The sequence below is a fragment of the Lygodium microphyllum genome, chromosome 28 (genome assembly GCF_053477565.2).
Source record: "Lygodium microphyllum isolate KBCC chromosome 28, Lygodium_microphyllum_v1.1.10, whole genome shotgun sequence".
Lineage (NCBI taxonomy): Eukaryota > Viridiplantae > Streptophyta > Polypodiopsida > Schizaeales > Lygodiaceae > Lygodium > Lygodium microphyllum.
This window is the reverse complement of record NC_141162.1, coordinates 119,384,819-119,412,245: the sequence shown is the minus strand read 5'-3', so window position 1 is coordinate 119,412,245 and position 27,427 is coordinate 119,384,819. Positions and strand designations below refer to the sequence as shown.

Here is a 27,427-nt window from a genome sequence, read left to right as displayed (position 1 = left end):
CCAAGGTGTACAAGATGGAAACAAGGAGAGGGTTGCTAACAGTTATACACACCAAAATGAGCTCCTCTATTCACTTTTTAGCTTTTTATACATAGGATTGGGTTTAGGGTTTTCTCCCATAAGTTAAGCACCCCGCCCCACTCATGACTAATCCTTTTCAACATATGCATACACCTTATGTTAATGGGTCAATCTTGCTTGCATACAATACTAGAAAAATAGTTTTACAACCCAAAATAGTTGCACATTGCAAATAACAATGCCTAAAATACTATAATCCAATCTGAAATTTTATACTTTCCAAAACAATTCTGGCACTTTGAATTTTGTGTTCTTCTATACTTATTTAAAAGCCTTGTAGGCACCAAGCACCTAGGGTTTCGTCAAGTATCTTTGTGTGTGTCCAAATAGGTGTAGTTTATTTGTTGGGTTGAGTTCATGGTGACCAAAACTAACCATGTATGTTGGAGGGGCTAGTTATATATCCCCTTAAGATATGTTGCTTTGTGTCAATCCATGGTGTGATTGGCAATTATTTTAGCTATAACATCTGCCCATTTGGACTATAAACATTCTCCGACTCGAACGCATTGTCATGTGAAGACAATGGAAAAATATAAAATTGAGAGTAACCAAAAAAAAATTTAAGGCATGACGAATGCTATCCAAAAAAAATTTGCCACACCGATAGTAAGAGGGCTCTTAAGCTCTCACGTTAGGGTCCATTGTACGGAGACTCAGTACGAGATATACTTATATCGACCCTCCAAGGTCCAAATGCACACACCCGATGTCTTTGTTAGCTTAGAAGTCTAGCTTCTCTATCCTTCATTATTCACCTCACCACTGTTACACCAACCTTCTTCATGCTTTTCTCCTGCGGCATTATCTTTCTCTAACTTAACAACTTGTCTCTGTCAGCAAGCGAAGCACATACCAAGTGCAGGTCTAGCATCCAGAACCCCACAAGGTCATCTGCTAAACACTAGTGATGATTGTCCTCTCGCTTCCTGGCTCGCATGACATCATTTTCATTAAGTGGCATTCCAAACATTCGCAAACACTGTCCACAGTTCGAATGCATACACTAGCAGTTATGAGTTGGTAACCAGGACACAATCAATCACATGAATTTCGACAAAAAATGTCACTTGTCAAGTGGACAAGGTGCCATCACTTGATCAAGTCACTGACTGCAACTTTACAGCCCTAGCACAGGGCAATATCAGCACCATACATTCTCGTGACACTGCCTCTAACTTGGTGAAAAAGGCCGCCACCAGATCATCCAAGCCTCACCCTCGTCCATTAACAGAATAACCCGATCGTCCAATCACGAACTGTAGGTGACAGGGAGCATGCTTCTTGCCAGAAAGCAAAAGTAAACACATGTATCTGGCACATGCTGATTATAAGTTGAAGAGCTCAAAATCTAGTGGCCTCTAGCATGATAAAGCTCCCCCACTTTAGAACCCATTCTTATCATCACTGCTCCAAGATAGACTCTAGGATGGGTGACGATAACGGAGGCATAGCCATCTCGAAGGACTCCTTAACAGTTAGCAATCTTCTAATAGTTGAAACACTTTCAGGTTTTGATTGTGTTACATCTGCAATGAAACTGCCTTTTTTTTCAGACTTCAGTGGAGATTGAGAGCCTGAAGGAACTTGCTTGGACGCGATCTCATTATTAGACGTTCCACCTGCCAACGCATCACTAAATACACCTGCTTCTCTTAGACCCTGAACTATAACCTGCAAAGCACATGAAATCTTCTTGAACAAAACTGCAATTTGCAAAGATGGCAAAGCTGGAAATAGACTCAAATGAACTGCTGCATCTTGCTAGTGTTCGTACTAACCATTGGTGCATATATGCGAGTTAAAAGGCCCTTCCTCATCAATTTCAAATTTAACTCCTTATCAGTCCAGACAACTCTATCCCGATACCTGCAAAACGAATGAAGAATTTGTTAGCCATAAAACTCTGAATATGGTTTGTAACATTGTAGCAAGCCCAGATAAATTAGAAGTCTTGCTAAAGATATTCAGCAAATGAAACAAAAGCCCAAAAAACCTCTCTAACACAAACACAAAACGAATCAGTGACTCCAAAAGCCATGACAGCTTTGTAAAGAGAAATAAGTATAGCAAGGGCATGTTTGAGCCTATTTTCTGCCACCTCAAACTGGCAGCTAAGCGCATTCAAATAAGCTGCTGTCCAAATATTCATTTCTTTGAGACTGACTTGCTGAAAATTCAGAGAGTTGTCTTACTAGGAGGACTAGAACTGTCATAATCTGTTCCCAATCTGGAAAACAACTGCTGGTGTTCTAGCATGTGAACACTATCTTAGTTTTTCCTTTTCTTTGGTTTTCCAAAATTAAGCATGGCTAATTGTATTACTCAACCAACAAATCAAAGAAGTATATAGGCTCAACAGCATACTTGGAGCTGACCCTCTCCTTAGCTATAAAATTTGAAGTTGTTCAGTTAAACGTAATATCTAGCCACTGGTTTCCTGATCCAAATATATATCATAGGCACGCACAGAGAAAGCTCATAAGCATAACCAAAGGGATGGGATTAAGAAGGATAGCCATAGGGCATAGCCATCTTCTACTCCACCGAGTAAAATACGCATTGAGAACTCTGAAGTAATTGCCATTTGCCCACACACATCCCCACACACGCGAGCATGCATGCATCTGCACCAAGCACTCACTTGAATATCTATGTGAGGATGCATGTGGTCGCGAATCTAGAATGAAACCATTGCTTAAGAAAAGCCTAGCTAGCAGGATGCAGCAACAGCCAGCCATTTTAACCTACAACAGAGTGTGAGATGTTCAAACTCACCAACGTTTCATCTCGTCCTCTGTCGCTGTTGATGCAATAATGAAGGCCTGCTCATACAGCCATTGAAAAAATTAGCCTGCCACATCATATGTAGTAATATGCTTTTTATGTGGTAAAGCGGCTCCATCGTCCTAAAAATGGTTAGACAAGAAAGAAGATTGGGGAGAAATAAAAACATTTAAAGCTCGCAATTTGGCAGTGCTAACACAATTCTATGAACCCTGGCACCCTAAAAAACTTTCAAAAATAGTCCTTGCATAGTCTCTGCCTAAACATGCCTGTCATAAAATGTGCTGAATGCACTGATATTTTACACGCAAGTGATCCAACTTGCCAACCAACAATGGGAAGCATTTACAAAGGTTTGGGAGAAGTTCGAGAAATGCACAACTTTCTAGTTTCATGGGCCAAAAAAATTTGGGACTTGCATCCAAAGTTGTGGTACTCACATTCCTCCCCACAACAAAACCCTCGTCCCCCCCCAAATAATAATAATAATAATAATAATTTTTTTCAAAAAAACTTTGAGGGCGCGTATTTAACAATAATACGGTAAGTTCAACTGTAGAATCCCAGAAGAAGCTGGAGAATATATACACTTGGATAACTAGATTGACTGCTCAGTAACCTGCAGGAAGACATAATTATTAGCAAACAAAATATGACAGCTAAAGTAGCTGATTGGCTGCATCAAAGATTTTGTGAGGTATACAAAGAGACTATTTGTTGAGCATGCAGAACTATATACAATTGAGTAAAAAGGTGACAACTTGAGGGGAAAGCAGAAAGCAAAAAATATGGTGAAAAAAGGGAGAATAGCTGGTTGACTGCACCAAAGATTTTGTTCAAAAGTCTATAGTAAAGAGTGCACTGCATTTAAATAAAGACTTTTTTTGAGCATCCCAAACCATATACAACTGAGTAGAAAGGTGACAATCGAGCGGAAAGTAGAAGGTAAAACAGAGGAGAAAGAAAGAATCTCACAGCTCGATCAAACTCAAGCATAAAACAGCGTTTGACATCCTCTTTGGTTGGTTTGCATCCACAACGATCTCTTCTTGAAGTAAGATCAGAAAACCTTGTGTATGTATAATGGAGAACAGCAGCCTCCTCTAGTTTTATCTCCCTGAGAAAAAAAAAATTGTGCCAGATTGAAAAGATTAACATTTGCATTTTGAGAAAGATTCATATTTGCATTTTGAGAAAGATTCATATTCATTGTGCACACATAAATCAAGAAATACTGACAAGGTGCATTTACTTTGGGGTCCTCATATAGTTATGCCATCTGTGGGCACCATTTGGGCGAAGATGATCTTGAATGCGTGCCGCAGACTTTCCGTTTCCGTAAGTCAGAAAATAATTTGGATTACCTCTGGTCGCTTCTTTGTAGAGGCCAAAATAAGTTTCCTTAGTGACATGATCATAATTTTTCTTAAACATGGATACCTGGATGCACAAAGAATATCAAGAATTTATTTGCCTTGTTCAGCTCACTCAGGCAGCAAAGAGCCTTCCTATCATTCAGCTTAGGAAATATTCTTTAGTATATTAAGTCTTCACTGAGGACAAGTGGATGACCAGCAGTTTTACTTCAGTTACACATACTGCATCAATCATCAAGTAGGAAAGGCTTCTGTCAGTGTAAGAACATAAGTAGAAACAAAAGTTAAGGTCTGTGATATGAAGACAATGAGTCCTCGACAGATAGCTTCACACTTGTAAGGCCTGTGTTATATCAATTTGGACTGCACTACCATACATTGTTTCAGTGTGTCACACTTCTATATCAAGATTTATGCTACATTCAAGTATACCCTAGCTGCATTTTGCAGTGACGTAAATTGTTTCAGGCATGCCACACGTGTGTCAGGATTGATGCTACATTTTAAGTATACCCTAGCTGCATTTTGCACTCGGAACAAGAAATCCAGCATAAAAATACAGTGGTCAACACCAATTCCCTCTTTTGTCAAGACACACAGCCATTTACTCCTCCCCTGAATCAACAAAACATTGTATATCTAGTATTACTTCCTGAAAGCACAGTGACATATGCTAACATGGGTCAATCTATGTACCCTTGAAAAGCAACAAAAAGAAGAAATGCTAAAAATGGCAGTAAAAACTACATATAAGAGCTTACCTCACTGAAAGGATCTGAAATGTCATCACGCTCTATGGCACTCTCCTGAAAAATTTAAGATGTCATACTCCAGATCTGTATTAAAGGTCTGACATAATGATTGACAAAGAACAAGAACTCACATAATTGGGGAAGACTACCATATCCACGTCTTTTTCCACATCTGCTAACAAGCGACGTAAAGAATATTCACCAGCACCAGCAGGATGAAGCAACTCATCAGTATCAAGATGGATAATCCAGTCCATACCCGCATCCTAGCCACAGTTTGATATTATTATTGTCCAGGTTTTTCTGTCTATGTTCAGTAAATTAAAAAACAGCTAGATCGACCTTTTACAAGAAGTAATGCTAAATCCTCCTAAAGCAAAAAAGAAGGGCAAAGCAAGGATAAAGGGAAAAATACCCACACACTTTTAACAAGTTTTAAAAGAAAACAAAACGATAACATACATAAATTATCAAGAGAATTGGAAATTGGCATCTAAGTCATCCAAATATATGAAATTTTTCGAGTGACCTTATGAAGGGCAGAAAATTTTACATGCCGCTGAATCTTATTTAAATAGCAAACTTTCAGCACAAAAAGGGAACAGCCTGTTAGGTAGCAGCATATCAGACACAGATCCAGCACAGTTACCTGTTACATCTTTCCATGAGACATAAAGAGCAAGGTAAGGCCATGACTGGTGTAAGCATCACATCAGTGCAGTCAGCAATTATGTATATGTAGTCCACTTGTTTTCATCCTTGGTGATCTTGTTAAGAGGATTCTATTGAGGCCACTTTTGCTTGTATCTCATCAGATCGCATCACACAAGATTAAAATATGCAAAAAATGTATTCAGTTCAGATTTCCATGCATGATCACTTCGCAGATAAGCATTCAGTCAGAAGCACAAGTAGTTGGAATAATTCTACACAGCAATCAATACGAAGGATTCCTACCTGCATTTATTTTCCTTGTTCATGCAACTTCAACAACTCAAGTTGGCTAATACCAGCCACATGCAGCAATGGTTTCAAAGCAAAGGATGAGAATGTCAAGAGTCATGGAGCACAATAGTATTTTGAGCCAATGGGGATAGTTCAAAAGGCTACGCTAAAAACCTTTCGGGTGTTAATTTGAAGGTTCCAAGCTACATCTGACACAGCAAACTAAGATAGTGGCATTTTAAGTGTCTATATCAAAGTAACCCCATGAATCCTTCAGTTAAGGCATAATCAAGCCTAAAGCACATAAGGAGAGCACAATCAATGACTCCAGCAAAGGGAAATAGAAAGCAAGCCTTCGTACTGAAGCATTGCTTTAAAAGCTCAGGAAAAATAAGATTGGATGTTGCAAACTGTTTTGATGGTCAATGCACGATTTGGTTTTATATAGCACGTGCAGCAGTCAATGTGTCCAGCAAAGGGAAATAGAAAGCAGGCATTTATACTGAAGCATTGCTTAAAAAAGCTCAGGAAAAACAAAACTGAATATTGCAAATTGTTTGATACTCAATGCATGATCTGGTTCTTGTATAAAACCCTAATTTGGACACAGCATTGAGCCCAACATAAAATGTATATTGGCCAATGAATTAATCCCAACTTCCCCAACTTTTTCAACAATGAAAAAACCTTAAGTTATCTTTCCTTTATCAACTTAATTAGAGGAAGATCCAGAGATTGGTTTGGCCGACTTGGTGCGTTATTGACACTTGGTACTCCATTTCCCACTCCAGCACTTGTAGTTGTTGAGCTAAAACACCCATTACAGCTGATTAGAATTTTTTAACAGCCCCAAAACACGCTTAATTAATGAACAATACAAATTTGGTGCATAGTTCAAGAGAGTTTGAGCGATCCCCCAAAACCCTACTTTTTTAGGGCACCCTTCAACATCTATAAATAGACAAGCTGCCCACCATTCCAGCCTTATCCTTTTGTGCAGGTTTCTCACTCTACCACACAAATTTCAGCCATCAAGCACCTACTGTCTACTGTCCAGCCATCACCGACTGCAGTCCATCACTATCCAACCCTAGGCAAACTGTTTTCAACCATTGCCCTGCTGTTTGGATGTCTCCATCTGCTGCATCATCATAGCACCTCATCAGCCTGTGTTTTCAACATCTAGTGCTAGGCAACAAGCTACTGCCATCTCTCCCCCCGGGCGACTGCTACAATACCTACGTTTTTGCTATCCAACAAGCCATCCACATCAGAAAACACCTCTCATGTTATCACGTGACAGTTCTCTGCATTGGGTGATTAGTTTTCAGCCTTCCTCTAGTGGTATACTACTGCGTTTACTAGATTTCAAACTCCGAGTGCGGTGTTTTGGTGACCAGCCCACTTCCCTTCATTATTCAGCACTCTCTCATCTCCGACTAGTGGTTACTACACTTAGGATCCTTCTTTAGCAGACATCACTCTCCAACATTGCATTGCTCTGCTCTTGGGAATTCTGTACACTCTCACATTCATTTACAGCATTCATTCACTTCAAAGTTTCGTCTCTCTGTGTCTTAGTTTTGCAATTTGAGTTTTGCATTTAGGGTTTGAGTTTTTGCTTGTCTTTGTCTTAATCTTTGTGTTTCAATCTTGGTCGTACATGCTATGTTTCCTTAGTGCAAATCCTATGATGCCCTATCAAGGTTCTCCATCATTGGAGGCTTTGAGAAGGCATTATGGTCTTGAGGAGGAGGTAGACACAACTTCACCTTCACTGTCTTCTTCTAGCTAACATGCAAGTTTACACCAATCCTTCTTGAGCTGGATACAAGAGCTGCACGTCGTTCCTTTCATGGTTACGTCTACTTCGAGTTTTGCTCTTCTACCAACATGGAGGCTTTCTCTCCCATGGCATGCTATCATGGCAGTGCCTTCTATTCTTGTTCTTCCAATAGGGATGCTTCATCATCTTCATCCACACGATTCTCAACACCACATGAAGACCAACATACTCCGGCTCCTCTTCCTTCTTCAACCTCAACATCCAGGTTGAGAGGGGGTTCCTACACTTCTTGGTATTCTACAACTTGTGGCACTTGCCTTCAACATCGGCCCTTCCCTCCCTACTGTACCTTCTCTTATGCATTGCATGATTTCATCATCTTTGTACTAGGGCACTTGGAGAACTGAACAATTTCCCCACGATGGACACCGTCCAAGTGGCACCTGATGCACGAGTACTCTTCAACATGTAGCATACAATGCATCCCATTGTCCAGAGCACCACTAGACAGATCCTACGTTGTTTTCATCAACGGATTACAACACCATTCTTTTTCCCATGACACTTCATCACCTTTTCCCCATCATCAACATCCTTGAGTAGTTGGGTAAGCTTGTATTGTTTTGTGATGTGTTGGGTGTACCATCCTTGCTCTTGTCTTCTAGGTCACTGTTACTTAATTAAACGCCACCCCTAAAATTAACTTTCCACCAAAAAAAAAAAGTTCAATGTGATTATATTCCCCTTTGTAGGGCTTGCTAGGCCACTGGGTAGCCAACGAGCACCCTTTGTCCAATACCCTGTTCTCTCTAGGTGTCACAACTCTATAGAAACAGAATTTGTATCCTTTTTCATTAATTTGTCTATATAATGATTTATTAAATTTATTTCCTTTGCACTAATTAGATATAAAGAAAAGTGCATTGGAGCTTGCCACTGATGAGTGGTCACAGGTTATGGTGGACCCACGCGGTGGGTTAGAGAAAAGATAGTTCACACTTCCACCTATATGGCCCGATTGGGCGCTTGTGACCAGAACTCACGCATATCAAGGTTAGACTCGCACACAGAAAAGATTGATGACTTGAAGTGTGGGCTAGATCCACCAGAACAGACAGTTACAATCAACAAGAAGGCATGATCATGAAATGCTTGTATAATGTGCATGTGTGGGCTGAAAGCTTGAAATGCACATTTCTTTGCATAGGAAAGTCACATGAAGATTCTGATACCGTTTTTGCCATGTACACGGAAAAAGCTTTCATATGACACCCATATTGGGGGGGTCCCTAAATTTTAGGAAGTCCCTAAATTTTAGGAGCTTCGAACTAGCCTAAAAATGCTAGTCCTAAAAAATAGGGATGTCATTCTAAAAATAGTAAGTTCTGTACTCTGACTGTGCTTACTAAATTTGGTTGTTTCTATTCTTGACAGTATTCAACCCAAAAAGGAAGGCCATAGAGAAGAGACAAGTGTCAAGACACTTGTCACACAAGTTTCCAAGTGTCCCACCACTTGTCACATCTCATGACATGTGGCTGGACACTTGTCTTGTGCTACTCCACTTTCCCCTTTTGTACTAGCTCTTCCCTCTCCTATAAATAAGAGCTCGTTTTTCTTCATTCAACATCATTTTTCTTTGTTGTAAACTCATGTAAAGCACCCACAGATAGCCAGAAACTGGCCCCATCCATCCCCATCATCATCCCCCACTTCTCCATTATCAAATTCCTCCATATTCCCTCTTCTATCACTGCTGTTTTACAGGACAGCAAGCCTGTAAATTCATTACAGCACCTCCTTCTCAAGCTCTTTCTTCCATTTTAGCAACAAGAAGCAAGCCCTATCCATATAGTACTGTTCAACGATGGAGAAAGGTTGATTCCCCCTCTTTCTTCTCTCATACTGTAAAGAAATCAGTTCTTATCATTGCATAATAGATAATGCATGTGTGTTTGTACATCTTTGCATGATCTTGTGAGAGTGAGAATTACTTCTCCTCACTCTCAGGTTGATTGTAACTGAGCTCTTCCCTAAGGGACTTGGGTTGAGCAAAAATACATTCCTTCGGGGGGAGGTTGCCCATCTTCAACCCTCAATCTTGTCTCCATTACTTTTACATTTTCATGACTGTAATTTTGTGAGTAATTTTTATTTTCAGCTTTAAGTGTTCATTCTCTTTTATATTAAATCTCGAAAACAAGCGAATATCATGATTGTTAAGCATACTACGTTGTTCAAGGCATTTACACTAGGGTGACTACTTGGACTCCCTTGGTAAGATAAGCATTGCCTCTGTAGTCTTAGTAAGCCACTAGGCAGCCAACATGCACCTTTTGTCTGATGCCCTAGCTACTTTGGGATGAGATGTTTTAGGATAAACATTAGTGGCCTTCCCTTTTAGGCTCAATTTTGAGCTTGAGAGAGTATTGTATTAATAATCCCAAAATCACTTAATTAATGAAAAACACAAATTTGGTACGCGGTTTGAGAGAGTTTCAATGGTCCCCCAAAACGTTGGGACACCTTTCAATATCTATAAATAGACGGGCTGCCCACCATTCCAACCTTATCCTTTTGTACAAATTTCTCACTCTACCATGCAAATGTCAGCCATCGGCCACCTACCATATGTTATCCAACGATCATCGAGTGCAATCCATCACTATCCAACCCTAGGTGGCCTATTTTTAGGCTTCGCCCTATTGTTTGGAGGTATCCATCTTTTGTGTCATCGTAGCACCTCATCAGCCTATGCTTTCACCATCTAGTGCCAGGCGACAAGCTGTTGTCATCTCTCCCACCAAGCAACTACTGCAATGCCTATCTTTTTGCTATCCAACAAGCTGTTCACATCAGCAAACACTTCTCCTTTTGTCGCTTGACAATTCTCTACCTTCAATGATCAATTTTCAGCCTTGCTCTAGTGGTACACTGCTATGTTTACTAGATTTCGACCTCCGACTGCTATGTTTTAGTGACCAGCATTTTGCCCTTCATTATTAAGCACTCTCTCTGTTGAGCTAAAACACGCTTTTCAACTGATTAGCATTCTTAAACAGCCCAAAAACACACTTATTTAATGAAAAACCCTAAAAAGGGGAGCGGTCCGAGAGAGTTTCAATGGTCTCCCAAAAACCCTTGTTTTTGAGGCACCCTTCTACATCTATAAATAGACAAGCTGCCCCCATTCAACCTAATTCCGTCTGTGCAGGTTTCACACTCTCTAATGCAAATTTCAGCCATCGATCTACCTCCACATGGTTGTCCAACTTTCGCAACTACTGCCACCTCTCCATCCAGCCTTGCAATGCCCTGGCACCTTCTTCCAACTGTCGCCCACTGTCTAGCACCATCCCTCCTACTGCGTTTGGCCCTATTCCTCATCGCCAACACCTCCACCCTCATCTATTCTCTGCGTTTGCAGCTTCTTGTTGTTGGTGACAGTACGCAGCCTTCCTCCTCCATCAAGCGACCTCCAGTACCCTGCGTTTGGTCCTCCACTGCCAGGCAACTATTGGTTGATGCTCTCCTCTGTCAAGCGACACTCTGTTTGCTGCATTTGCAGCTTTCTGGGGCTGCCCTCTGCATCTTCTACAGCTTGCGTTCGGTTCTCCAACAACCTCTGGTACCATCATTTTGTAGTTTCCTGTCTCTTCACACTCCGACTAGTGGTCACAAACTCGGGATCCGTCTCCAGTGGATGTTACTCTCCAACATTGCTCTGCCCTTGAGCACACTGTACACTCTTACATTCATTTACAGCATGCATTCACTTCATAGTTGTGTTCTCTCTCTCCCTTCTTCTGTTTGTGTTTAAGTTTTGAGTTTTGCGTTTAGGGTTTGAGTTTTGCTCTCTATGTCTACGTCTATCTCTTTGTGTTTCTGTCGTGGTTGTACAATCTGTGTGTCCTTAGTGTAAACCCTAGCAGTTTTCTTCACACTCTCATCTCTGACTAGTGGTTACTACACTTGGGATCCGTCTCCAATGGACGTCACTCTCCGACACTTGCATTGCTATACCCTTGGGCAATCTGTACACTCTTACATTCATTTACAGCATTCATTCACTTTCTTCTCTCTGTGTTTATCCCTATGTTTGAATTTTGTGTTTTGCATTTTGTGTTTGGAGTTTGAGTTTCGCTTGTCTCTATCTACGTCTTTGTGTTTCAATCTTGGTCATACATGCTGTGTTTTCTCAATGCAGACCCTAGCATATCCTCACAATAGTTCCCATGCTTGTTTTCATGGGTGCCATCGCTTAGTGAAGCTACTTGGCTTCATGCAACACTTCCTTAGCTTCAATGGTCTTGAAAGATCACTGATAGAAAGTCGAGATAGTAATGAGGGGAGTGTGATATGGTTCTTCGAGATTGTGGAAAATCTAGCAAGGATGTAGAATAGAGTAGAGCCTTAGGCAGAGGAAAAGAGAAGCTATTGAGGGCTGGAGCTCATGGGGGAAATGAGGAGGAAAGTGGCATGGCCAACTTGGACTACCTCCCCTCCCATTTCACACTTGTACCCAATAAATAGACTCCACCTATTTGGGTATACAAAGGATGTTACAAATTATTTTGATACTCAATGCATGATTTGGTTCTTGTATAAAACCCTAATTTGGACACATACATTGAAGCCAATCTAATGTATGTTGGCCAACCTAGAAGTGGCACGGAAAACTTGGCCTACTCCCCTTCCCATTCTAACTCCACCCCTTGAGGGGGTATACAAAGTTTTGTAAATTTGTAACTCACTCTTGGCCAAGAACGGTCTTGGTGCACTCTCTTCGTAGAATATCACAAAGGATTACTTGAGTTCACTCTTGAATCACCTAGTTCAAAATTGAGTTGCACACTCTCTTTGGCATGCACTGATTGCCTTATTCACTACGTGATGATACTAATAACCATGCAAACATGGCGTCACTCACATTTTATGGACCAGTCCATACCATATGATTCATAACATATTGTACCTTATAGATTTATAGTTTAAAAATAATTGTTTTTCCCCTTTCCTTGCATTGACTATTAGGATGCAACTAGTTGTTTCTAGACTGTTTTTGACCATTTAATAGATGTTTCTTTTTATTGTTTTTCATGTTGGCCTAGGCATTGTTATTTTGGCTTTAAACAGAAGTTCCATCATCTTGTCCAAAAGAATCAAGTTTAATTATTTTTAATTAAAAAAAGTAATTTTGTTAGCAATGTACATATCCTAAGTGCCAAAGTGTTTATCCTGGGTGCTACAACCACCAGCCAAAGTGCAATTCCTTTAAGTGAGTACCATTTAGGTGCATTGAAATGTAGCAACCTATATTTTTTGCCACATTAAATGCTAGTCATCTCCATTATTTGATGTACTTATTTTAGCCCGTTTATAGGCTACTGCTCCTCCACTGCATCCTACATGCTTGCTTCCTAGTGGAGAGTGGGAGTCTCTCTGAACACTCAACACCATTGTATTGTTGTTGAGCCTTGATATAGAGATTCCATTTCTCAAGTCCATTCTCTTTGAGTTCTTGTTGTTCTTTTCTATTATTTGTATACATTGCAATCTACATCAGCAACATCTCTTTGCTTCTATTGCTCCACACTTTCTGACATGGCATAAGATTTTCTCTCTTAGTTTTGGTGGTGCCTGTTGCTGTTTGACTATTGTTTTCTTCTCTGTTCACACAACCCTCGAAATTTGTGTTTGTTGCTAATTTGTGCACGTCCAGCTAACAGTGTAGACAACTAGGCGGCAGTTTTCAGCAATCAGATGGCTGTTTCCAGCCTGCATTATGCTCAGATTTGCTGCCATTTTTGCTTATACAGCTGATGTTTTGCTGTTCTCAATCATTTTTCAACTTTTTTGCAGGTTAGATCTTCCTCTGTCATCTTCAACCGGTTTAATCATTGACTTTTGTGTTTTTGGCCTAATCCAAACACACTTAGCGGATGAATCACACATGTTGGTTGCCATTGCCTCTATAGTCTTTAGTAGGCCACTTGGTAAGATAGCCACTTAGGCTCCCTTGGTAAGATAGCCATCGCCTCTGGAGTCTTAGTAGGCCACTGGGCAACCGATGTGCACCCTTTGTCCAATGCTCCTCCTACTTTGGGGTGGGACGCCGTGGGGTAAAAGATAAAGAAAAAAAAATGGCTTGGTTGGCCTACTTCTCATGGCATCGTTGTTAAGCCTTGAGAGGGGGCGTTGAGCTAAAAATACATTAGCTTCACTTAAAACAGACCCAAAACATGCTTAATTAAGAAAGAAACCTTGTTTATTTAAAAGAAATGCGTTCGTGGAGAGTGTCTATATCCCATAAGCACAAACCACTTGGGAGGGCCCAAACTTTCTATAAATAGGTATGTTGCCCTCCATTCAGCCTCAATCTCGTTTTTGCAGGTTTCAGTTCTTTTCAGCTTGCTGCCCACACCCCATTCGCGGAGGACATTGCAGTCCAAGCTGTCCATTGCAATCTTCACTCATCTAGCGCTTATTTCCACCCCTTCGTCAAATCAGTTTGCTATTGTTTCCCAATCGACTCTTGGTGTCCATCATCCAGCTCTCATACAGCCTACCACATCAGCATATTGCTATGTTTGCAAGCCACAACTACTGCGCTATAGATTTTCTCTCTCCTCCAACTGTCGCCATCATCTCCTCAACCTCTCATTGATGTTTTCTCTCCTGCAACCTACGTTTGTTGTTTTCTCTCTTCTACAGTCTGCATTCATTGTTTTCTCTCTCCTCACCTACGTTTTTAGTCTTTCTCTCTCTTGCACTACCATCTGCATCAAATTTAGCCTTCCTTGGCTGCATTTGCTGGTGTTCGACACTCAAAGGCTACCTTACTACGATTCGGGATTTGTTCGGAGTACAACACAGTCTCTAGCTCATTACCCCTGCCTTGATCCTTGAGATACAGGAGTTCAAGGTACAATATTCATTCAATACATAGTGTGTTTATTGCATGAGCATTGTATATTCAAGAATCATATCACTTCATTCATTCTCCGTGTTCATTGTCTCTCTTAGTTACCCTAACCCTAAATATGTTCTTCTATTAGTCTGTGCTTTGTCGTACGGTGTTATTTGTGTTTCTGTGTTAGGGTATTTCTTCACAAGGGGAGTATTGAGATGTCAAGTTCCACATGAGCTAGTATCCACTACATGCCTTAGTGATGTGGCTAGATTGTTCTCATTGGCATGTAGATAACCAACATGAAGAATATGCCAATGATTCTATAGCTAGACTACACTCGCATTATCTTTGTTTGTCATTTTATGTGCTTTATACACTTAAGATGGAGGGCACATTAGTGAACTTCTTGGGCATTGTAGGCTATCCTAGACGTCCACTTTGTGGCCCAAGCTACTTGTTTACCAATTCTGGCCCCAATCTACCTAATTATAGATTGCCTATCCTCTCATTCATCCATCACATCATTCTGAACATTTAGTCATCCCTCCTCATTCTCTTTCATCTCCTTTCTACCATTTAGAGCCCACATCAATGCTCAATGATACATGCTGGGGCTTACTACTACGGCATTGTATATTTTAGCCATTGCAATCTGTTTGTTCCTCCTCTCCTACATTCATTCAATCTCCTTTTCTTTGTGTTCGCTTTCCCCTTTTTTTTTTGCTACGTACTCACATGGTATCAAAGCCACGTGTGAGAGCTAGTCTTCGAACAAACTTTTTTCAGATTCTTCACCGATTTGAAGTTACAAAGGCGCAAACTATTGGCTGCATGCAATTTTCTTCTCTCTTTCACCCTTATCACATCAACTTTCAATTTTATCCTTCTTGTAAATATATTATAATAATGTGTTTTGAGCACCCACCTCTTGTAATCTAGCTCCCTAAGTGTATACTAGCTGCATTGCAACAATTGGAGGAATCAATAACAATGTTACAAACCTTCAAACCAACACCTTGTGTTTTGATCAACAAAGCATCGTATCCGACTAGGACCGCCTATGTTCAACCAATTTTAGGCCGCTTTTTGCAAGGACACACCCATTTCAAGCTGCATTTTATCCAATCCTCTCCTTCAATTGTTCTATTTTCACCCAAGGCAATTGCAACAACAACCAAGCCCTTATATTCTTGGATATCCAAATGGGCACTTGCAACACTGGTTATAGTGGTTATAAAGTGACTTGGTGTGTATGCACTAAGGATACTTTGCTAAGCTAAAATATGCATTACTTGCTGATTAGCCTCTTAAACAGCCCCAAAACACACTTAAAAATGCTCTTTTAGAGTAAAACCCTAAAACTGGGAGCGGTTCGAGAGAGTTCAATGAAAACCCTAATTTTTGGGGCACCCTTCCACATTTATAAATAGACAAGCTGCCCCATTCAGCCCTATTCCGTCTGTGCAGATTTCAGCCATCAACCTCCTCCCACGTGGCTGTCCAACCCTCAAGACTGTTGCCACTCCATCCGTGTTTGCTCCTGCTGCTCGCCTCTTCATCCATGCTGATGTCAACTGCTGGCAACATCATCATCTGCTGCGATCTGATCATCCAGTCATCGCCAACCACAACAGACACTACTTCAGTGTGCTATTTACAGCAGACTCTGCACAATTTCCAGCCTCTGATCAGTGATACACTACTGCGTTTACCAGTTTCCAGCCTCCAAACTGCTGAGTTTTGGTGACCAGCTGCTGCCATTCACTATTCGGCACTCCTACACTCTCTGATCAGTGATATACTACTGTGTTTACCAGTTTCCAGCCTCCAAACTGCTGAGTTTTGGTGACCAGCTGCTGTCATTCACTATTCAGCACTCCTACACTCCGACTGGTGGTCACAGACTTGGGATCCGTCTCCGGTGGACGTCACACTCCGACGTTGCTTTGCCCTTGAGCACACTGTACACTCTTACATTCATTTACAGCATTCATTCACTTCAGAGTTGTGTTCTCTCTCTCCCTTCTTCTATTTGTGTTTGAATTTTTGTGTTTGAGTTTTGAGTTTTGTGTTTAGGGTTTGAGTTTTGCCCTCTGTATCTATGTCTGTCTCTTTGTGTTTCTGTCGTGGTCATACACTCTGTGTGTCCTCAGTGCAAACCCTAGCAGTTTTCTTCACATGGTATCAGAACCGGTGCTCTTGTAAAGAGTATCCTACACATATTGTGGAGAGCTACTCTGTGTGTCCTCAGTGTAAACCCTAGCAGTTTTCTTCACATGGTATCAGAACCAGTGCTCTTGTAAAGAGTATCCTGCAGATATTGTGGAGAGCTAGTCTTTGTGTGAGGCACACAATACATCTCATAACCGAATCACAATGTCCCAGACACCTTCTCCAGTTCCTATGATGTCTTATCAGGCTTCTCCATCATTGGAGGCCTTAAGACGGCATTATGGACTCGATGAGGAGGATGACACTCCACCTTCACCAAATTTCACTAACATGACAGAGGAGGACTTTGAGGAGTACTATCACAACAAGTACGGTGATGTTTACACCCCTCCTACCAATTTTGCTACCACATCCGGACCGGTTGGTGAGGCTGGCCACCTCTCCGATCATGGAGGACATCTGGCATTCGGAATGTCTGGCAATCCATCTTCATCATCTCAGCCAAGTCCAATGTCAAGTTTGTACAACTCTTTTGTGTTGCATGAATCAAAACCCTCGCCTGTTTCTTCTTTTGAGGTACATGATCCGGATGGCTTTGCGTATGTGAACTTCAATAGAGGGGGCTCACGAAGCAAACGGAATTCAAGCACATCTACAACTTCTATTTCATTTTAGCATACCACACACACTTCTCACTTCCCTCCTATCCCACCCTTTTCTATATCACATCTTGATCACCTCTCATCATCTTTCCAAAACCTTGGATTACACTCCATATCTGCATCACACACCCTAAGGGTTGGATCTTCCATCTCCGCTCCTAGCACCTTTTCCTTCACCCCATTCTCTACCGCTTTGCACCATGGTACTTCGTTAACCCTTTAACACAATGTCTCTCACCTTTCAGCAAATGAGCACGCCCATAACTCCTGGGTCGACTGTGATGGGCATCCCCCTCACTATCCCCAACTTCACATCTCCCATGACCACTCATACGCAAGCGTTTCCATCCTCAACTTATGGTGCGTCTTCACACTCTCCTTGGGTTACACCTACGCAGGGATTCCCATCTTCTGCTCCCCGTGTTCCCGTTCCACCTCCTTGAGTTCCTCATGTGGCTACCATGCCCATGCCTAGTCAACCAATCCCTACCTATGGATCCACCTTGCACACTACCCGCGTGCCTAGCGGGCACTCTGGGGCCCATTCCCAAGTGTTCTCCACTTCCCCATCCCACCCCTACTACACTTTTTCACACTATCCATCTCCAAGCACTACCACTCCTATTGCAACGACCAAGAATGCCTAACGGATAAGACACATTTTAACGGGTCAAATTTTACCACTTGGTCTACTTTCATGCAACAAGTGCTTGAGTCTCACGGTCTTTGGGACCTCATCATTGGTCTAGAGCCTATGTCGGACCCTCAACTAGCTCAACCTGATTACATCCATCAATGGAGAGCCCGCAATGCCACAACCAATGTTGAGCTGATGCAAGGATTGCTTTCTAAGTTTCACTCTCAATTGCAGCACTTCCGGCTCGTCAGAGCGTTGGAGTCACCTTCTCGACTGCAATGCGGCTCATGATCGTACTCGATGCATCAATCTCGACTTTGAGCTTCAAGAGTACTCTATTAAGGAAGGGGATGATCTGAAAGTCAAGTTGGCTTAATACAAGCGATTACTTGCCGAGTTTGCCACTACTGGCTCTCCAAAGTCAGATGACGATCAGGTTGCATTCTTCTTAAATAAGTTGCCTGAACAATACTTTAATTTCATTCAACACATCATCTCCCAATCTTGATTGCCAACCTTCTACAAGTTTGAGGGCCAATTATTGCATTACGCGAGGCTGCATGATCAAGTCCACAAGAAATCCTCATCACAGCCTTATTCAGAGCAGAGGGGGTTGGCTCTCTCTTCTTCGAGAGGAAAAACCACCAGTGGCAAGAACTCACAAGATGCGAAGGCAAGCCAATCAAAGGGTGACTCCTCTTCCTTAGATGGAGCCAAAGAATCTAGATCTATCTGGCAACAACTCCCAAAGAAAAACCGGTTTTGCACACACTGCCAGAGAGCAAGCCATGTGGACGAGAAGTGTCGCTCTAAGGCCCAAGGTCTTCCACCTAACAAGCCTCAACAGACTGCTGCGACTGCAACGTCCGGTGGGGCTACGCCTTCTACCTCTACTTCATCTGCTCCTTCAGTACCCATTGCTGGACATGTGGCTCAAGTACAACCTCAACAGTCCATCTCTTTCACTACCCCTGAGGGACTCGCTCATTGGTCTACAGGTTCCAATCCCGTTGCACTTCATGCATCTATCTCACCTTCCTCCCCACCTCGTCAAGCATTCCCTTGGCAGAGCCCTACTACTGGACATACGCGATGGTAGCCACCTTCTTAGACTAGTATGTCTCTAGGTCCTTTCGAATACCCTAGGTCAGTCTAGCATTTATTTTTTGCACTCTTAGAGTCGGGCCCATAGGATTCACTGTCCTTAGCTTTTCCATTCTTTTGTCTTCCGCTGCATTTACTCACACATCCACATTCATTGCATTTATTTTGAGTTAGATTTTCTTTCTGTTATGTCTTGCTTTGGAGCATCTCACCACTAACCTCTGTGTTTGCAGATTCTCATCTCTTTTGCAAGGTTTTGTCTTTCAGTGTAGGACTAACTTACAAATTGCTTTCGTCCTACCTAGGCTAGAGACATGGGGATGCACACCGTTCCTTTCATGGTTTCATCACCCTAGGAGTGCTTGCTCTTCTTCCAACATAGCGGTTTCCCCTCTTGAGGCGGATCGTGCAGCATCTCTCTCGATGCTATCATGGCAGTGACTTCTACCTTGCTCTTCTAATGGGGTGGTTCATCCACTCAATCCACTTCATCTTCTTTCATTCCTTATGGTTCTCGACATCATATGAAGACCGACATTAGGCTCCTTGCCCTTCTTCGGCATCTACATCCAAGTTGAGAGGGGATTCCTACCCTTCTTGGTATTCTACAGGCTTCAACACTTCGTCTTCGACATCAGCTTCTCCCTTCTGTTGTACCTTACCCTTTGCATTGCATGATTTCATCATCTTTGTACTAGGATGCTTGGGCAAGTGAACAATTTCCCCATGAGGGATACTGTCCAAGTGGCACCTGCTGCATGAGCATTCTTCAACATGTAGCATACTTTGCATCTCATTGTATAGAGCACGACTTGAGAGGATCCTAAGCTGTTTCCACCAATGGTTGTTGTTGCCACCCCAACATCCCCCACCATCCTTCATCACATGGATACCTCATCACCTGTTTTTCCTCGTCATCGACATCCTTCAGTGGATGGGTATGCTTGTTCTGTTTTGTGATATGTTGGGTGTACCCTCCCTACTCCCGTCTTCTGGGTCACTATTACTCAATTGGCCGCATCCCATAAAATTTACCTCACTTATTCAAAAAAAAAAAGGTTCCATGTAGTATCATCCGCCTTTGTAGGGCTTAGTAGGCCACTGGCCAGTCAACGTGCACCCTTTGTTCGATGCTCTGTCCTCTCTGGGGTGACTACTTGGATTCCCATAGTAAGATAACCATCACCTCTGTTGTCTTGGTTGTAGGGCTTGGTAGGCTACTGAGTAGCCGACATGCACCCTTTGTCTGATGCCCTGTCCTCTCTGGGGTGACTACTTGGATTCCCGTGGTAAGATAACCATCGCCTCTGTAGTCTTGGTAGGCCACTGGGCAGCCAACGTGAACCCTTTGTCCGATGCCTTGGCTGCTTAGGGGTGGGACCATTCATCATTTTGTAATCACCACTCCAATCCTCTCCTTCAATGGTTGCATTTTCACCTAGGGCAATTGCAGCAACAAGCTGTTATATACTTTAACATCCAAATGGACACTAGCATCACTGGTCATAGTGGTTATGAAGTGACTTAGTGTGGCTCTATGGCTAGGAGGTGAGTCTAATATCCTCCAAAATTTTGACTAATTTCTATCTTTCTCTCAAAGAGCATTACCAAAATGATCTTCACTTTGGTAAGATCTAGCAATTAGTTTAAGAGAGACCTAGTAGCCCGAAAAGTTTTGGCGGTCTAGATGCCTAAAAGTTAGCTACTAACATCATGATGGCAAAAAAGTATTCCATTTGTAATGGATTACGTTTTAAACAAGGCAAACTGTGTGTTTCTCATGATCAAGATATCTACAAATAAATTTTGTACAAGTATGAAGAAGCACCAAGCATTGGATATTCTATGTCATGAGGACATGTATTTCTAAAACCTCACTTAAGATGTGGATTAATTTTTTATCACATGATTATATAAATGTTACACATGTGAGATGCAACTGGGATTAAAGTAAATTTACGAGCCTGAAACCCAAAGAAATCACGAGATGTCAAAGGCAAAAGTTGCTATAAGTTATGCCGCACAGGTACTTGGTAGTATCTGGTGCCAGTTATTGGCCTAGGTTATTTATTTCGCCATAAGTATGAGTTGGTGATACTAGAGAAGTGGTGTTTAATGGTACCTAACACCAATCTGATGGTCAAAGATGGCGCAGAGACACTCAAGAATGGAAGTTGCCTAGCCAATTTAATTATTGACCAGTTAGATTATTTTTCAGGGCACCAAAACAATTATTAGATTAATTTTCAGTATTTAAAGACTTAAAATTAATATTTAATTATGAATAATGCTGAAAAAACCATTTGGGAAGGCTGCTACTTGTTAAAAATGCCTATACAAGACTAAAAAACGTCTTTAGAGGCTGGAGAGAGGCATTTTTAGCGTATTTAGCTTGCAAGAGAGAGAGAGAGAGGAGATGATGCTGTCTGATTTGCAGCCATTGGAGGACTGTTTGAGGCAACCAATGGCAAGAGAAGACCAATCAACAGTAAGTGACAACATCTACGTACTGTTGAGATAGGACAACGTCAGTAAATGACTAATTTTCTTCAATTCTTTGCATCTACAAGGTGTTGTAGCAGGGCAGTATCTACATTTGACTAATTTTTAGTCATTCTTCGCAATAAAACTCTGAATTTTCTCTCTCTACAACTTTCTCTCTCATCTCCCAACCATTTCACAACCTTGCTCCGAAGATCTCAACATTTGGACCCTTGGAGGCTGAGAAATTACAAGTTTTTTTGCCGTAAACCCTAATTTACAGCAGAAATTAAGATTTAGTAACAACCTTGGAAAGCGTGCCAAAAATTAGAAGCTCCGAGACTTGGATTCAACAAGGCTTAAGATGAATTTCAGCAAAATTTAGGTGGAGGACTAGCTAGCCATTGAATTTGGGCTCTATCGTCTATGAAGTGGGTGAAAGCCAATTAAGTGCCCGAGTCAAGGGGTAAAATAGATTGAAGACTAGCCAACCATTGAATTTGGGGCATTTCCATCATCTATGAAGTGGGTGAAGGCCAATTAAGTGCCCAAATCAAGGGGCAAAATAGATTAAAGACTTACTAGTCACTTTGGACAGCAAGGGGAGTTTGGATTGCAAAGGGAATCGGAAGAATCCCATTGTAAATCAACTTTTTCTTCAATAAAGCTAAAGAAATACCGAAAGGGGCACCAATTTTGGGGCCAATCGGGTGTGCATTGTTCAAGATCAATAGGTAAATTTGTATTTTCAGATTTGCATTAATTGTTTTCTGTTGTAATTAAGTTGTAATCATGGATTTACCACCCATCCACGGAAGGAAGGCTGGTTACATCCTCGCTATGCTAAACTTTAGCCTTAGTTACTTACTACTTTTATTGGTCACATATTAAGGCTATGGTTGAGTCTTTATGTACGTGAGTTTCCGCAGTGTCAACTTAATAAGGCCAAATGGTATAAACAAGCAAGGATGTTAAATCCTTTACGAGTTCCGAATAGAAAGTGGAGCAGCACACTTCTATGGATTTTGTAGTAGGATTACCACATACAAATCAAAGTCATGACACAATCTATGTTGTGATCGACCATTTGACGAAAATGGCTCCATTCATTCCTATGAAGACAACCATGAAAAGCCACAAGTTGGCTAGTCTCTTTGTTAAACATATTCATACACTTTATGGTATGCCTAATTTATTCTTACAAAGACAACCATGAAAATCTAAGTTCACATCCAATGTTCTATGTTAGTCATTTGAAAGAATGATTGGGACAAGATAAACTAAATGTTTTGATTGAGAAGTCCCATAGCTTGAGGACACTCCTCATTATATTCCACTCAAACCCAAATTGGTTCTTGACCTTGCAATTAAATGATCCCATCTAACCATTTATCCCAAGTATTTGGTCAAGTGGAAAAACCACTTGAAGGTGGAAACTACTTAGGGGTCGGGTTGTTCATTAAAGAGTCAATTTCCCCACTTTGTTCTTGAGGATGTTGCTAAGGATAACAATCATTCATAGGGAGAGAAGTGTTATACCCTTGGATATCTGAATGGGCACTAGCAGCATGGGTCATAGTGGTTATGAAGTGACTTAATATATATGCACTAAGGAGACTTCGAGGTTGCAACAACCGAGTCTTGTTTATAGGACTCGATGCCCTATTATGCTCATCATTATGTAATCGCTACTCTCAAACTCTTTGCCTATTGGCTAACACATCCGTACACTGGGATGGTGTGGGTTGGTAGTATGGGACACCAAACCTTGGGTTGTGACCATGACCTAGAGTGTTGCTAGCTCCCAAGCATGCTTATGTCGTATCACATGTGCAGCATCATGTCGCTCCTTCTACCTCAAATACTCCCCATTTACCCAATTGGCCCCATCTTTTCTGAGTACAACGGACTAATAAACCTTGAACAAGCAAAGAACACTTTGTGCAACCCATCTTTTCTTGTGTATTCTTGCAAGTATACTTGAAGGACATCGATGATCGATGTGTATTTTTGGGGGGGATCATATGGAGCGCACTCTTTTAAACCAACCACCATCCTATCATTCTCTCCCTTTACATTCTTCAGAGGCTACAACTCCCCGATTGACAGGTTTGGCACCCTTGGAGCAAGTACCTATTCTACCTTCTCTACCTACATCCAAGCAACTAGATGGGACAAAATACCCCCTATGGTCCTACAAAGTCGAGGACATCCTTGACACTTAAGACCTCTAGGATTATATTGTAGTGCCTATACCTTGACCTACCATGGATCCCCATGTGAACTCGACGACTTTATGGGATTAGTTGAAGGCTAAAGCCCTCTCTTTTCTCCTTTTCACTTGATTTGGTGCTTATGCATATAAGATGCATCCACACTACAACAAAGGCTTGGAAGAGATTAGCAACTCTTTACCAAATCCAAACATTTGGGCGTCATCTCTCTCATGAGTTGAGGCTACAATAGCTCTCTATCAAAAATTCCCTATGATAAGGGATCACATCAACAAGATGGAGGAGATTCAAGATAAGCTTATATCCCTTGGTAAGAGCATTCCTTTAAAGGGTCTAGCTCTAACATAGCCTAATAAATATACCTAAAACCCATGAAATATACACTACTAAGTATCCATAGGAGTCAAATTATCATAAAAATGTGGCTACAAAAATGGAGTCATTCTAACATTTGCAACAACTCTTAATTATGGAGAGAAGATAAGGTGGGCTACTAGTGTATGCATAACCTCTCAAAGTAGCTAGCAAAGATACAAAACCTCCGAAGTCACATTGTAACAAACCTAATACTCTACCTTTATTGAAAATCTTGCAAACTTTACGCTACTTCCCACTAAGCCAACATACGAGTCCTGAGTCTAGACTCCAAGGTGAAGCAATGTGAGTACATGGTGTCAATGTTACTGGCCCAATCTGAATCTATCCATGTAGAGTAGTGCCTTTGGTAATAATGCCAAGAGAAGTGATAGCTCTAATATAGTGAAGCACTTGCATGCCAACTTGACAATGAGTTAAGGAGAGGTGAAGATTTGAATTGGAATTTAATGATTGGAAAGGAAGTTTGTCATGCTGCCTAGTGTTGGCTAGTTAAAGAAAGGTCCCAACCAACGACAATCATTGGTGGGCATCAAACAACTTCAAACCATGTGTCTGACTACTTTCTTCCGGAGCAAAGTGGAAACAAGTATGTATTTAGTCCCACCACAAGTAGAAAGGATTTTGTTCAATACTTCTACTCGAAGATAAAAATCCCATGCTCGTCCTATGTAATCTCTTTGCCAATGAAATAGTGAAGCTGACCTAACTTAGGTAGTGCAAGGCTGGTGTATTAAATTAGCCACCTTAACAACATGCAAACTTTTGATAAGCAAATCACCCATATGGAAAATAATGTCACAAAGAAGAGAGTCCATTGAAAACAACTGAAGGTTCATATCCAACTAAACGCAAACGAATCCTTGCGAAACGAATAATGAGTCAATCCACTGGAACTATCATGAGGCTTGCTTTAGGGTGTAGAGAACCTTCCACAAGCGATAGAATGTTGCTCATCTCAAAATGATGAATTCCTTAGACTGCTCCACATAATTAATAGGCACACCCAATGCTCCATACTTGATCGTGTGTAAAAGAAGCCATAGCACCAATATTGTACCTGTAATGGGAAGGTGGCTAGGAGCAAAACCCGGTCCTCCTCAAGTCACAATGGAATAGGACGAAGGACTCAAAGTTGGCAATGGTCTTGTTGCTCCCCATAACCTATGTTCTTCATGGAGATTAAGGATATTTAGCTCTTGGAAGCACCTCTGCTCCCATATCATGTAAAGAAACAGTAAGGTTTACCACAAAGACAATAGACTTTACAACAAACATTGATAGCGGATGAACTTAGAAACTCAAAGAATGGAATGATGTACAATGATAATAGAAATGGGGGCTTGGTCTTCCATGCCTCTAAGATCAGGGCTCAGTATGAACCATAGAGTCTGGAGTTGACAAGAGTGGTTCAAGATGACTACACTGCCCTGGCTGATCAGGCAGCAGCACCTGTGAAAATAATAATCTGCACCATGCAAGGAGCGAAATACAGTCCCTCGGGCAAGCATTTGTCAGATAAGATAAAGGTAGACAGCAATGAAGGTAGCAAAAGCGGATGAACTTAGAAACTCAAAGAATGGAATGATGTACAATGATAATAGAAATGGGGGCTTGGTCTTCCTTGCCTCTAAGATCAGGGCTCAGTATGAACCATAGAGTCTGGAGTTGACAAGAGTGGTTCAAGATGACTACACTGCCCTGGCTGATCAGGCAGCAGCACCTGTGAAAATAATAATCTGCACCATGCAAGGAGCGAAATACAGTCCCTCGGGCAAGCATTTGTCAGATAAGATAAAGGTAGACAGCAATGAAGGTAGCAAAATGTAGTCCCCTGTAGTTGTGGGTGATGAGAAGGATAATCTCCAAGGGCAGCAACACCAAAAACAAAATTTTCTGCTGATGAAAGGACCTATAGCAGCAAAATGCAAATGTGCTCTGGTTGGAAAAGTCTTCAGGAAGGCCTCCAAGGGTAACAAGACCTGCAGCAGCAAAAATACAAATGTCTACTAGCTGGAAAAAACCTCCAGGATGGTCTCCACGAGCAGCAGCAGCAAAAACGACCTCATCTATTAATTGAAAACGAAGACCTAGACCACACCAACTCCAAGGTTTGTGCTACCAGGCTAATTGATTCATATAGCAAGGTACACTGCATCAAGGAATTAGTGAGTTTGGCAAACCACACTACCATCCTCTTCCATTCACTCTGTGGCCCAAAACTCGTGAGGGATTATTTTTTTGTTTTTGCAAGTAAAATGTGGCTAATTATATTACTCAAAAAAACTGATTACAACGGAGTGCTCATGCTCAACAGACTAGCTGGAGCTGATGAAAGCCACAAGTACATCATGTATACAATCCTCTCAAGGCGGTCTGGGGGGGATGGGGGCAAGAAGCCATGGAGGGGGGGTGTATTGCCATCTAGGGCTGCCTGCCTGCATCACAAAAAACAGGTCCTGGCCGCCCCAAGTGCGCATGAAATGACATCGGAGCTCCTGACGAGCCCTGGACTCGCCCTGCACCTAATCCCATCGGCCGCGGAGAGAGTCAATGATGGAGGTCCAAAGCTCTGCTAAGGTCGCCTATACTGAAAGTCTCTCTCCGCCGAAAGCCTCCTGACACCGCGCCTTCCAAATATGCCAACCAATAAGACTCCCTATGATCTCCCATACCTCAGAGCGGTCTGTTGTGGGCTCCAGTACCTGGCGGATGGGTAGAGCCTCCAAACCAACCACTACGCACGACCCTGCCTCAATAATGAATATCGTGTCCTATATCCCAGCCTCATACAGAAGGTGACGGCCTTGCCAAACCATGTGCCAGCAAAAAGCTCCCCATGAGATACATCCAAGGCTGGGTGCTATATGCGGCATGCTCCTCTCCACACGAGCTGCGCCGCCTCACATGACCAAAGGCAGTGCTTTGGGGTTTCCAGAAACTGCTGTGTGCAACACTTACAACCTCCCTTTTGCATCCGGGCAAGCCAGCTTCCCACCGCCAAGCCTCCATGTGCTACCAGCCATAAAAAATACGATACCTCCTCAACCTCCAGTCATCCCATAGGCAGCACCAAAAGGTCCATCGACAAGGCTCCGTGATGCTATGCTCCACCCAGTGCT

At 41.9% G+C, this 27,427-nt stretch overlaps 1 protein-coding gene across 1 annotated transcript in view; it reads right to left on the bottom strand.

Moving 5' to 3' along the window:
• Positions 1 to 657: 657 nt before the first annotated feature.
• The window catches only part of LOC148011915 (glycosyltransferase-like At2g41451), a 40,222-nt gene continuing 13,452 nt past the window's right edge, over positions 658 to 27,427 (bottom strand). The window contains exons 5-11 of the mRNA XM_087670986.1: positions 5,128 to 5,262; positions 5,006 to 5,050; positions 4,121 to 4,308; positions 3,844 to 3,985; positions 2,860 to 2,906; positions 1,863 to 1,950; positions 658 to 1,755 (exon numbers count right to left, since the gene is read on the bottom strand). Of these exons, the coding sequence (XP_087527112.1) occupies positions 1,486 to 1,755; positions 1,863 to 1,950; positions 2,860 to 2,906; positions 3,844 to 3,985; positions 4,121 to 4,308; positions 5,006 to 5,050; positions 5,128 to 5,262 (915 nt within the window). The 3' untranslated portion in view covers positions 658 to 1,485. The remainder of the gene's footprint in view (positions 1,756 to 1,862; positions 1,951 to 2,859; positions 2,907 to 3,843; positions 3,986 to 4,120; positions 4,309 to 5,005; positions 5,051 to 5,127; positions 5,263 to 27,427) is intronic.